This window comes from Musca autumnalis, unplaced genomic scaffold (genome assembly GCF_047663935.1).
Source record: "Musca autumnalis isolate F117 unplaced genomic scaffold, ASM4766393v1 scaffold_2, whole genome shotgun sequence".
Classification (NCBI taxonomy): Eukaryota; Metazoa; Arthropoda; class Insecta; order Diptera; family Muscidae; genus Musca; species Musca autumnalis.
Window position 1 is genome coordinate 196544720 of NW_027411755.1, and position 13338 is coordinate 196558057.

Below are 13338 nucleotides of genomic sequence, written 5' to 3' on the forward strand. Positions count from 1 at the left end.
TATTTTTTAGAAAATCCACGCTTATTGCTGTGATGGTCCTTGAAAAATATTTTTTAGAAAATCCACGCTTATTGCTGTGATGGTCCTTGAACAATATTTTTTAGAAAATCCACGCTTATTGCTGTGATGGTCCTTGAAAAATATTTTTTAGAAAATCCACGCTTATTGCTGTGATGGTCCTTGAAAAATATTTTTTAGAAAATCCACGCTTATTGCTGTGATGGTCCTTGAAAAATATTTTTTAGAAAATCCACGCTTATTGCTGTGATGGTCCTTGAACAATATTTTTTAGAAAATCCACGCTTATTGCTGTGATGGTCCTTGAAAAATATTTTTTAGAAAATCCACGCTTATTGTTGTGATGGTCCATGAGAAATATTTTTTAGAAAATCAACGCTTATTGCTGTGATGATCCTTGAAAAATATTTTTTAGAAAATCCACGCTTATTGCTGTGATGATCCTTGAGAAATATTTTTTAGAAAATCCACGCTTATTGCTGTGATGATCCTTGAGAAATATTTGTTAGAAAATCCACGCTTATTGCTGTGATGATCCTTGAAAAATATTTTTTTAGAAAATCCACGCTTATTGCTGTGATGATCCTTGAGAAATATTTGTTAGAAAATCCACGCTTATTGCTGTGATGATCCTTGAAAAATATTTTTTAGAAAATCCTCGCTTATTGCTGTGATGGTCCTTGAAAAATATTTTTTAGAAAATCCACGCTTATTGCTGTGATGCTCTTTGAAATGTATTTTTTAGAATATCCACGCTTATTGCTGTGATGGTCATTGAAAAATATTTTTTAGAGAATCCACGCTTGTTGCTGTGATGGTCCTTGAAAAATATTTTTTAGAAAATCCGCGCTTATTGCTGTGATGGTCCTTGAAAAATAATTTTTATAAAATCCACGCTTATTGCTGTGAGTGTCCTTGGATTTTTTTTTAGAAAATCCACGCTTATTGCTGTGATGGTCCTTGAACAATATTTTTTAGAAAATCCACGCTTATTGCTGTGATGGTCCTTGAACAATATTTTTTAGAAAATCCACGCTTATTGCTGTGATGGTCCTTGAACAATATTTTTTAGAAAATCCACGCTTATTGCTGTGATGGTCCTTGAAAAATATTTTTTTGAAAATCCACGCTTATTGCTGTGATGGTCCTTGAAAAATATTTTTTAGAAAATCCACGCTTATTGCTGTGATGGTCCTTGAAAAATATTTTTTAGAAAATCCACGCTTATTGCTGTGATGGTCCTTGAAAAATATTTTTTAGAAAATCCACGCTTATTGCTGTGATGGTCCTTGAAAAATAATTTTTATAAAATCCACGCTTATTGCTGTGATGGTCCTTGAAAAATATTTTTTAGAAAATCCACGCTTATTGCTGTGATGGTCCTTGAAAAATATTTTTTAGAAAATCCACGCTTATTGCTGTGATGGTCCTTGAAAAATATTTTTTAGAAAATCCACGCTTATTGCTGTGATGGTCCTTGAAAAATATTTTTTAGAAAATCCACGCTTATTGCTGTGATGGTCCTTGAACAATATTTTTTAGAAAATCCACGCTTATTGCTGTGATGGTCCTTGAAAAATATTTTTTAGAAAATCCACGCTTATTGTTGTGATGGTCCATGAGAAATATTTTTTAGAAAATCAACGCTTATTGCTGTGATGGTCCTTGAACAATATTTTTTAGAAAATCCACGCTTATTGCTGTGATGGTCCTTGAACAATATTTTTTAGAAAATCCACGCTTATTGCTGTGATGGTCCTTGAAAAATATTTTTTAGAAAATCCACGCTTATTGCTGTGATGGTCCTTGAACAATATTTTTTAGAAAATCCACGCTTATTGCTGTGATGGTCCTTGAAAAATATTTTTTAGAAAATCCACGCTTATTGTTGTGATGGTCCATGAGAAATATTTTTTAGAAAATCAACGCTTATTGCTGTGATGATCCTTGAAAAATATTTTTTAGAAAATCCACGCTTATTGCTGTGATGATCCTTGAGAAATATTTTTTAGAAAATCCACGCTTATTGCTGTGATGATCCTTGAGAAATATTTGTTAGAAAATCCACGCTTATTGCTGTGATGATCCTTGAAAAATATTTTTTAGAAAATCCACGCTTATTGCTGTGATGATCCTTGAGAAATATTTGTTAGAAAATCCACGCTTATTGCTGTGATGATCCTTGAAAAATATTTTTTAGAAAATCCACGCTTATTGCTGTGATGGTCCTTGAAAAATATTTTTTAGAAAATCCACGCTTATTGCTGTGATGCTCTTTGAAATGTATTTTTTAGAATATCCACGCTTATTGCTGTGATGGTCATTGAAAAATATTTTTTAGAGAATCCACGCTTGTTGCTGTGATGGTCCTTGAAAAATATTTTTTAGAAAATCCGCGCTTATTGCTGTGATGGTCCTTGAAAAATAATTTTTATAAAATCCACGCTTATTGCTGTGAGTGTCCTTGGATTTTTTTTTAGAAAATCCACGCTTATTGCTGTGATGGTCCTTGAACAATATTTTTTAGAAAATCCACGCTTATTGCTGTGATGGTCCTTGAACAATATTTTTTAGAAAATCCACGCTTATTGCTGTGATGGTCCTTGAAAAATATTTTTTAGAAAATCCACGCTTATTGCTGTGATGGTCCTTGAACAATATTTTTTAGAAAATCCACGCTTATTGCTGTGATGGTCCTTGAAAAATATTTTTTAGAAAATCCACGCTTATTGCTGTGATGGTCCTTGAACAATATTTTTTAGAAAATCCACGCTTATTGCTGTGATGGTCCTTGAAAAATATTTTTTAGAAAATCCACGCTTATTGCTGTGATGGTCCTTGAACAATATTTTTTAGAAAATCCACGCTTATTGCTGTGATGGTCCTTGAAAAATATTTTTTAGAAAATCCACGCTTATTGCTGTGATGGTCCTTGAACAATATTTTTTAGAAAATCCACGCTTATTGCTGTGATGGTCCTTGAAAAATATTTTTTAGAAAATCCACGCTTATTGCTGTGATGGTCCTTGAACAATATTTTTTAGAAAATCCACGCTTATTGCTGTGATGGTCCTTGAAAAATATTTTTTAGAAAATCCACGCTTATTGCTGTGATGGTCCTTGAACAATATTTTTTAGAAAATCCACGCTTATTGCTGTGATGGTCCTTGAAAAATATTTTTTTAGAAAATCCACGCTTATTGCTGTGATGGTCCTTGAAAATATTTTTTAGAAAATCCACGCTTATTGCTGTGATGGTCCTTGAAAAATATTTTTTTAGAAAATCCACGCTTATTGCTGTGATGGTCCTTGAAAATATTTTTTAAAAAATCCACGCTTATTGCTGTGATGGTCCTTGAAAAATATTTTTTAGAAAATCCACGCTTATTGCTGTGATGGTCCTTGAAAATATTTTTTAAAAAATCCACGCTTATTGCTGTGATGGTCCTTGAAAAATATTTTTTAGAAAATCCACGCTTATTGCTGTGATGGTCCTTGAAAATATTTTTTAAAAAATCCACGCTTATTGCTGTGATGGTCCTTGAAAAATATTTTTTAGAAAATCCACGCTTTTTGCTGTGATGGTCCTTGAAAAATATTTTTTAGAATATCCTTGAAAAATATTTTTTAGAAAATCCACGCTTATTGCTGTGATGGTCCTTGAAAAATTTTTTTTAGAAAATCCACGCTTATTGCTGTGATGGTCCTTGAATTTTTTTTAGAAAATCCACGCTTATTGCTGTGATGGTCCTTGAATTTTTTTTAGAAAATCCACGCTTATTGCTGTGATGGTCCTTGAATTTTTTTTAGAAAATCCACGCTTATTGCTGTGATGGTCCTTGAATTTTTTTTAGAAAATCCACGCTTATTGCTGTGATGGTCCTTGAATTTTTTTTAGAAAATCCACGCTTATTGCTGTGATGGTCCTTGAATTTTTTTTAGAAAATCCACGCTTATTGCTGTGATGGTCCTTGAATTTTTTTTAGAAAATCCACGCTTATTGCTGTGATGGTCCTTGAATTTTTTTAGAAAATCCACGCTTATTGCTGTGATGGTCCTTGAATTTTTTTTAGAAAATCCACGCTTATTGCTGTGATGGTCCTTGAATTTTTTTTAGAAAATCCACGCTTATTGCTGTGATGGTCCTTGAAAAATATTTTTTAGAAAATCCACGCTTATTGCTGTGATGGTCCTTGATTTTTTTTTTAGAAAATCCACGCTTATTGCTGTGATGGTCCTTGATTTTTTTTTAGAAAATCCACGCTTATTGCTGTGATGGTCCTTGAATTTTTTTTAGAAAACCCACGCTTATTGCTGTGATGGTCCTTGAATTTTTTTTAGAAAACCCACGCTTATTGCTGTGATGGTCCTTGAATTTTTTTTAGAAAACCCACGCTTATTGCTGTGATGGTCCTTGAATTTTTTTTAGAAAACCCACGCTTATTGCTGTGATGGTCCTTGAATTTTTTTTAGAAAACCCACGCTTATTGCTGTGATGGTCCTTGAATTTTTTTTAGAAAACCCACGCTTATTGCTGTGATGGTCCTTGAATTTTTTTAGAAAATCCACGCTTAATGCTGTGATGGTCCTTGAAAAATATTTTTTAGAAAATCCACGCTTATTGCTGTGATGGTCCTTGAAAAATATTTTTTAGAAAATCCACGCTTATTGCTGTGATGGTCCTTGAATTTTTTTTAGAAAATCCACGCTTATTGCTGTGATGGTCCTTGATTTTTTTTAGAAAATCCACGCTTATTGCTGTGATGGTCCTTGAATTTTTTTTAGAAAACCCACGCTTATTGCTGTGATGGTCCTTGAATTTTTTTTAGAAAATCCACGCTTATTGCTGTGATGGTCCTTGAATTTTTTTAGAAAATCCACGCTTAATGCTGTGATGGTCCTTGAAAAATATTTTTTAGAAAATCCACGCTTAATGCTGTGATGGTCCTTGAAAAATATTTTTTAGAAAATCCACGCTTATTGCTGTGATGGTCCTTGAAAAATATTTTTTAGAAAATCCACGCTTATTGCTGTGATGGTCATTGAAAAATATTTTTTTAGAAAATCCACGCTTATTGCTGTGATGGTCATTGAAAAATATTTTTTAGAAAATCCACGCTTATTGCTGTGATGGTCCTTGAAAAATATTTTTTAGAATATCCACGCTTTTTGCTGTGATGGTCCTTGAAAAATATTTTTTAGAATATCCTTAAAAAATATTTTTTAGAAAATCCACGCATATTGCTATGATGGTCCTTGAAAAATATTTTTTAGAAAATCCACGCTTATTGCTTTGATGGTCCTTGAAAAATATTTTTTTAGAAAATCCACGCTTATTGCTGTGATGGTCCTTGAAAAATATTTTTTAGAAAATCCACACTTATTGCTGTGATGGTCCTTGAAAAATATTTTTTTAGAAAATCCACGCTTATTGCTGTGATGGTCCTTGAAAAATATTTTTTTAGAAAATCCACGCTTATTGCTCTTCCTCCGAAAAAGTTCTATACTTTAAACAACTACCCGATGTTGTGATCCTAACTACATCATAACTTTTGCTGAAATATTGCCCCGAAATGTGCAAATATTGAGGGCCACTCCGTCGTACCCCTCTCGCCATCAAGTTTTTAGTAGCATTCGCGGTATTTTACTACGCTATAATTTTGTTCTAAATACTTTACGCGAATGTTCCAAAACACCGCCAACTTTAAAGAAATGGTATTTGCGTAGTGTTTATAAAACATACTAAAAGTAAAATGCGGTTTGATTTTCAAAAATTTCCAGACATTTTTCCTCCAATATTACTTTTTAACCTTTTTAAATAGTCGTTCAAAACCTTTTCCGAATAGCGCCATCTACAGTATACAGAACAAACAGAACAAACTATCAGCTGTTATAACAGTTCTGTAAAACCATATGACCAAATGTCAAATGTAGAATGAAAACAAAACAAACGACTGTCAAACAAACAACGCTGCACGTGGAAGTGGAAGCGTAAAGCCGTGGAGAATAAATTGTTAAAAATAATAAATTAGTTAAATAAAAAAGAATTTATTTAGCTGATACATGTTGCTCACCACATACCCAAGATAAGGAATTGGCTTAATAATTGAAATAATCTATAACTTGTACCAAAACAAGGGGAAATAAATTAAAATGGTAAGTTAACAAGCTGTGAACACTGCATTTACCAAGCCATTGTACTAATGTTCTTCATTTTACTCTAATTTTTCCAGGGTAAACAAAAGAAAACACAAAAAGCCAAAAAACAAAGAACTGCCCAACTGGCTCGACTGATGAAACCCACCGATTCCCGCATCAAAGAAGAGCTGCGTAAGAAACGCAAGAAACCCATTGATCCACTACAAATTAAAGTAAATCAGGCACCACAGCAAAGTTCAGCTTTGTTCTTCCAATACAATACTCAGCTGGGACCACCATATCACATTGTATTGGATACAAATTTCATCAATTTCAGTATAAAAAACAAATTGGATATTATTCAGGGTATGATGGATTGTTTGTACGCGAAATGTATACCCTACATATCGGACTGTGTACGTGCTGAATTGGAGAAGTTGGGCAATAAATATAAATTAGCTTTAAGAATAATATCCGATCCCCGATTTGAACGTTTACCTTGCCTGCATAAGGGTACATATGCTGATGAATGTATTGTTAATCGAGTCCAGCAGCACAAATGTTATATTGTAGCAACAAATGATAAAGATTTGAAGAATCGTATACGCAAAATACCCGGTGTACCGATAATGTATGTGGCTGCCCATAAATACGCTATAGAACGTATGCCGGAAGCATATGGTGTCAAGACGTAGTAGTTAATAGTTGAGTTTTTTTACTTATAAGAGAGAAGTACTTTTTTAATAATAAACTTTTATTTGTAAAAACATAAAATTAAAAAAAAAATTAAATATTTTTTATGTAAAGATTAGTCCACGATTATTTTATTCTTTTTAATGACCGATCACTGCAAAACAAAAATTCCTATTGGTTTTCGAGATATGCCCCTAATGAGTGGGTGCCACCGTGGTGCAAACTATTCCAGCCCTGTACAACTTCTCTACAAGTGGTATTTTAAGACACGCCGTTCGGACTCGGCTATAATCCGTAGGTCCCATATATGAGAGAAGTCTCCCTTGTACAGTATGAGATGTTTATGGAACAATTACCTCTAATGAGTAATGAAGACCAAACTTTACTCAGGTTCAGATGAGGTCATAAAATACAAAGTGATATCTTAAAAAATTTTAGATTAATGTCATGGCAGAACTACCAGGTAGTGGTATCACACCAGCTGATCGAATATGGAAAGTCAAATCCCTTTAAAAAAATATTTTTGTTGTTATTTCACCAACAACATAAAGTTTTGACATAACATATTTAAAATTTTACATGCCACTACATGGGTAAATTGTGCCATGATTAATGTGTTTGTTTTGGGCCAGAATAGTAAAGTATTTTAAGGCCCCCACTCATTTATCAGTCTGTGCCGTCAGTCCGATGAACCCTTTCTGTATGTGTGACTGACAAGTGTGTAGCACGACCCATCAGTCAAGTCTAAAAATCTTGAATTTCTCCTCCAAAAATGAATGAATTCTACGTTTTTTGTGTTCCAACACCAACATTATTTTCTGTTTTTCAAAATTATTTATTGACAATTTGAAAATAAACACAATTCACCCAGACTGATGGGGGTTCATTTTGAAATCAAAACTATTTTGATTTTCATCAGTCTTGGAAAACTCACACATACATTCTCAAAATTTCAAAAATTTACACATACTACCATAAATGCTGGCAGTCAGACTGACTAATGAGTGGGGGCCTTTAGACAGGACTCACGGGGATTTTTACAGAATATTAAATGACTATTATTTATGTAAAGTTTTTAAAAAATTATACGGGCTTTTTGAAGTACTTTCAAAGTCTATTTACAGAACAATAAACGGAAGGTCATTTAAGACCACAAACTGGATTTTTTACAGACTTTATAATGGCTATTTCAAGTACCACAAAAGGGGAATATTCAGGAATTTTTGAAGGCTACTTGCAGAATCGCAAATTTGGATTTTCAAAGTGTTTTAGAATATAGGAAATTAAAACGTCCACCAACGTATAGAACCACAAACCTAGATTTTTATAATATTTTAGAAGGGTATTATTTAAAGGGAAACTAATAATACGTTTATATATAACCTGATTTAACAAACCCACTGGGTATCAAATGTCAAATCCTTTGTGTATACGTCAAATAAATCGTCATTAAGAAGGTTAACCCGATAACGTTGATTTTCATTTGGAAGTTTAGGATTTCAAAAGACTACATACGCTGACTTTTAGAAGGCTCTTTAAATAACAACAATCGTCGATTATTATGGAACTTTAAAAGGTTATCTACCTGGACTGACTACAAAAAATAAATTCATTAAAAAAATAAAATAATTATAACCCTTTAGTAGTTACGAATGCAATTTTATTGCTATTGGCCAAATGGCTTAAAATTGCATGTTATGAAATAAAATAAAAATAAAGTATCGGGATCATGAGTTTAGCTGAAAGTTACAAACATGCAGTATCGTGTGCTCCCATTCCACTCCCAATACGAATTGAGGCGTCTGCACTATCATAACCTTAATTGGCAGATTCCGTATTGCGAAGCGAGTCATGTCGTCAATCGTCTCTGCGACAAAGTTAAAAAAATGTACTACGTAAAGCGATAGAAAATAATCATCGATAACAAGTTATCGGCGATGTAGCGGAGCGTTTTTTGTTTTGATTTGAATAAATTAGAAAAAACTGTCACAATAAGTTGTACACAAATGTTATAGTTTTCTAAAATAATAAGCTCAGTGGAACTATTTTTTGATGATAGTGAAGAAAATATAGTTAACGTAGCATCTATCAGACGACCCTTAAGAGATAAATCGAATCCTTTAGAATTGACATCAGTATTTTGAGTATGTTTGGTTTCCAACATTCATCAAAATAATTGTTAATTTTATAGGTTTATAGCCTACTTTCGGCTTCCAAAAAAATCCCATTAAAAAATTACTTAAAAAAATGCACATATCAACAGCAATGCAGTCACTCCTTAAAGTTTGTGTTGCTTTAAGACTTTTTGCAGAAGGAAGCGTTCAAAAATCCCATGGCAATGACTTTAACCTCGGGATGGCTCAACCCACATTGTCAAAGGTATTAAGCGAAGTTCTGGAATTAATACATACAAGAAAAACTGAGTAAAATTTGGCTTTGGCTTCAAAAGTGGCTTCGGTTTCGCCAAAAAGTCTTTTTTTCAACCAGTATTTCAAATTGAAGTTTTGTAGTAATTTTTATCATTATAAGTACTGAAACACAAAAAACTTATATAATATTAAATAAATTCACTTGAATAGAACATTGGTGGCGTTTATTTAATTGGGATAGCTGTTACAATTTTGATTTTTCAAAATAGTCTGGCTTAATCCCTTTTGTTGATTTAATATTTAATCTTAATATTTGTTGAAAAATCAACGACACATACGAGTGGAAGAAGGTTTGCTTTGTTTCGTAAACACTTTCGTCGGAGTTGTGTTAGGTTACCAAAGAAAAACTTCTCATTGAAGGTTTTTCTTTGTTTACGTTTATACTTCGAGCTGACGATTGATGTTTGGGTATAAAAAGTTCCTTGTTGCAGAAGTTATTGGAAAATAACATCGGTGGAGAATATCCACAAACAAGAAACAAAGGGAACTGATGAGATCCAGTGGCGTGGATCGAAACTAGTCTTCCTTGCCATACCCCTTGGCGAACAATGCCAAACCTTCTCCACTAATAAACGTGTTGTTTTAAATATTAAAACAACAAAAGGGATTAAGCCAGACTATTTTGAAAAATCTATATTCACTTGAAATAAATGAAAATGTTAGTTACGTTTCAATTTTTCGTTTTGTAAAAATGCACGGCGACAGCTAATTTGCTGTCGCCGGGAAATGAACGTTACGGCGACAAAATTTGACGCCGTCAGGCGAATATTGCCATACGTAATAGAAGAATTGCATTTGGCAAAGCGACACGACTCGCGTCGCAATACGGAATCGACCCATTAATTTAAGGGGTCGATTATGGATAGCAACCCAACTCCAGTTGCGTTGCCGATAGCATATTTAATGATAAAAAATCCAATTTCTATATAGAAATTCATACTTTTTACAATTGAATTAGTAGCTGAAGTTTCGAAGCACTGATATTGACTGAATTTTACAAACATTTTTGTCGTTTCACTTATTTTAATTGTATGATTTTCTCTTCTGGCAACGCAACTACAGCTGAGTTGCTATACATAATCGACCCTTTAATTAATAATAATAATAATAATATTAATAATAATAATAATAATGAAAATTTGATATTGCCTAGCCGGGGAATCGAACCCACGACCTTCTGCGTGCAAGGCGGGTGTGCATATACGCGCAAGACCCAAATCCAAAGTGTACCAAAATTAGTACCATTTAGTGCTTTTCGTACCCATAGTTACGAATTTCAACAACTTCCTCAATCCTACACTCCAACAGTAATCATACTTCCCAATGTCAGGGGACTAATTCTCGCATACGTGATCGAGTTACTTCGATCGATATTTTCAGTATTTGGATTACGGAATCCGTTATCGAATACACTTTCGAGCGGAATCTTGCGGGTTTTACCCCCACACATTTGCTGTCGAAATGATTATTTTTGTGGCATAAAACGAACTATAATGGAACATTTTGCAATAAAACTAATCAAATAGAGTAAGATTTCTCTATTCGCTTAAAAGTTGGCAGCATGTTACTCCTTTTGTTATTGATTTTTTAGGTTGCAAATTTCGTGATTTTATTAAATTACGAATGTTCCTTCTCTTCTACAAATGCTTTAAGATGCAGACACCACTTTACTTTATAAATTTATTCAGTTTTACAAGATCATATCGGAACCCCCAAATTCGCATTCATGTGCTCAAATCTTCATTAGAGCGATCGTTTCTTGTTCGAGTAGCTCGAGTATATAATGTATTGCCACTACCCTTAAAAGTGTTTGGTCTTTCATTAGTTGTATTCCGCAGGAAAATGTTGGACTATCTTGTTTCAAATTACTCCTAATTTTGATCTATTTATATTAATTTTTATATTATCCACTTATTGCTCAAATGTTTTGAATATTTTTTTTCCTATGCTGCATACATGTGAATTTGAATTTAGTCATTGTGTCGTATTTTGCTTGAAATATTTAAGCACATCACTGAGTGGTTCATCTCATATTCAGATGTAAATGTCGTTTTTATTGGAGTAGTTCAAATTCTTACTTTGCATTTAATGATCTTTTAATAGAATACTTGTTTTTGAAATTCTCATTAATCAAAAAAATTTTAATATTATTTATACATATTTATATTGTATTATTTTGGAGTAGTTTAAAATCCTTTCCATTCTTGGAGCATCAAAATTCAAGTAATCAAAATGTTTTTTTATTTACATTTTTATTTTATAATTACTGCACCTTTTTTTAATATTCCTCCCTTGGTTTATTTAAGCTATTTTATATGATATTACATGGAACATAATACTGTAGTATACAGCCTTAAGGTCGAAAGACTGGGCATATGAAAATTGAAATAAATAAAATAAAAATAAATAAAAAAATCACATACCAATTACTTTTTCCAATAAAATGAGTAAAAAATATACAAAAAGGTGCTGTTTCTTAAAAAATAAAAATATTTTTTTCTATGCCAGAGTGAGATTTTTATATTTTACATAGTGGAATTTATTTCGGGTCACTAATACTTTTATGGGTCTATTCCGTATTGCGACGCGAGTCGTGTCGCGTTGCCAGTTGCAATTTTTCCATTACGTATGGCAAAAGTCGCCCGACGACGTCAAATTCTGTCGCCATAAAGTTCATTTTCCGGCGACAACAAATTATCTGTCGCCGTGCATTTTAACAAACGAATAAAAACGAAAAATTGAAAATGAAGTAACATTTTTATTTATTTTAAGTGAATTTATTTAATATTATATACGTTTTTTGGTGTTTCAGTAAAAATTACTACAAAAAACAACAATTTGAAATGCTGCTTGAAAAAATGGAAGCCCACCATAACGTAGCTCGTGGAGTCAGACTTTTTGGCGAAGCTAAATCCACTTTTTATGAGATGTGGAAGGATGTTGCGGAGCAATTATATAGTTGTGTGCGTACATTAGATGAATGGCACAGAGTAAGGACTTATTTTAAATCCAAACTAAAAAAAAAAATCTAAAAATAAGAAGAACATTACAGCTACAGGAGGTGGACCATCACAAGAAATATCTTTGTCGTCGATGAAGCAAGCGGTAGCAGACTTACTGCAAATTAATATTATTTCAAATCCTGCAGGTGCGATCTACGGAATTGAAGAGTCATGGGATGATAATAACGGTGAAATTGGACAAATGAAAAACCTCAATATGAAGTAGAAATTGACAACGTACTTGCCAACTAAACGTTTAAACTAAAAACTTTTCTATTCAGATATAAATGACCAACATCTTCCTTTGGTCCCATTATATGTACGTGTGTTCCGTCAATGCATCCGACAACGCCCGGGAAATTTGTTTTTGAATAAAAATAATTTTTATTTTGACGCTTTTCCTCTTCTGTTAATTTGGAAACAATCCAAATTGTACACAGTTTTTCCTCTATTAACTCCAGAACTTCGCTTAGTACCTTTGACAATGTGGGTTGAGCCATCCCGAGGTTAAAGTCATTGCCATAATATTTTTGAAAGCTTCCTTCTGCAAAAAACCTTAAAGTAGCACACACTTTAAGTAGTGACTGTATTGCTGTTGATCTAAAAAAATAACAATTATTTTGATGAATGTTGGAAACCAAACATACTCCCAATACTCGTCTGATAGATGCTACGTTAACTATGGTGCCGATTATGGATAGCAACCCAACTCCAGTTGCGTTGCCTACAGCAAATTTAGTAATACAATTTTCTATTTCTGCAATAAAATGTATACTTTTTTACAATTAAATTAATAGCAGAAGGTTCAAAACACTTATATTGATTGAGTTTGACAAACATTTCCGTCTTTTTACTCATTTTAATTGGATGATTTTCTCTTCTGGCAACGCAACTACAGTTGAGTTGCTATCCATAATCGACCCCTATATCTTCTTCACTATCATCAAAAAATAGTTCCACTGAGCTTATCATTTTAGAAAACTATAACTTTTGTGTACTTGTTCGAATATTTTTTTCTAATTTATTGAAATCAAAACAAAAAACGCTCCGCTACATCA

The 13338-nt window shown here is 32.8% G+C and overlaps 1 protein-coding gene across 1 annotated transcript; it reads left to right on the forward strand.

The window, feature by feature from the left end:
* Positions 1-5974: 5974 nt before the first annotated feature.
* Positions 5975-6961, forward strand: Bka (FCF1 rRNA-processing protein Bka). The gene is made up of 2 exons (XM_073966252.1): positions 5975-6174; positions 6252-6961. Exons 1-2 carry the CDS (start codon positions 6172-6174, stop codon positions 6849-6851), a joined length of 603 nt encoding a protein of 200 aa, XP_073822353.1. The 5' UTR covers positions 5975-6171; the 3' UTR covers positions 6852-6961.
* Positions 6962-13338: the final 6377 nt, after the last annotated feature.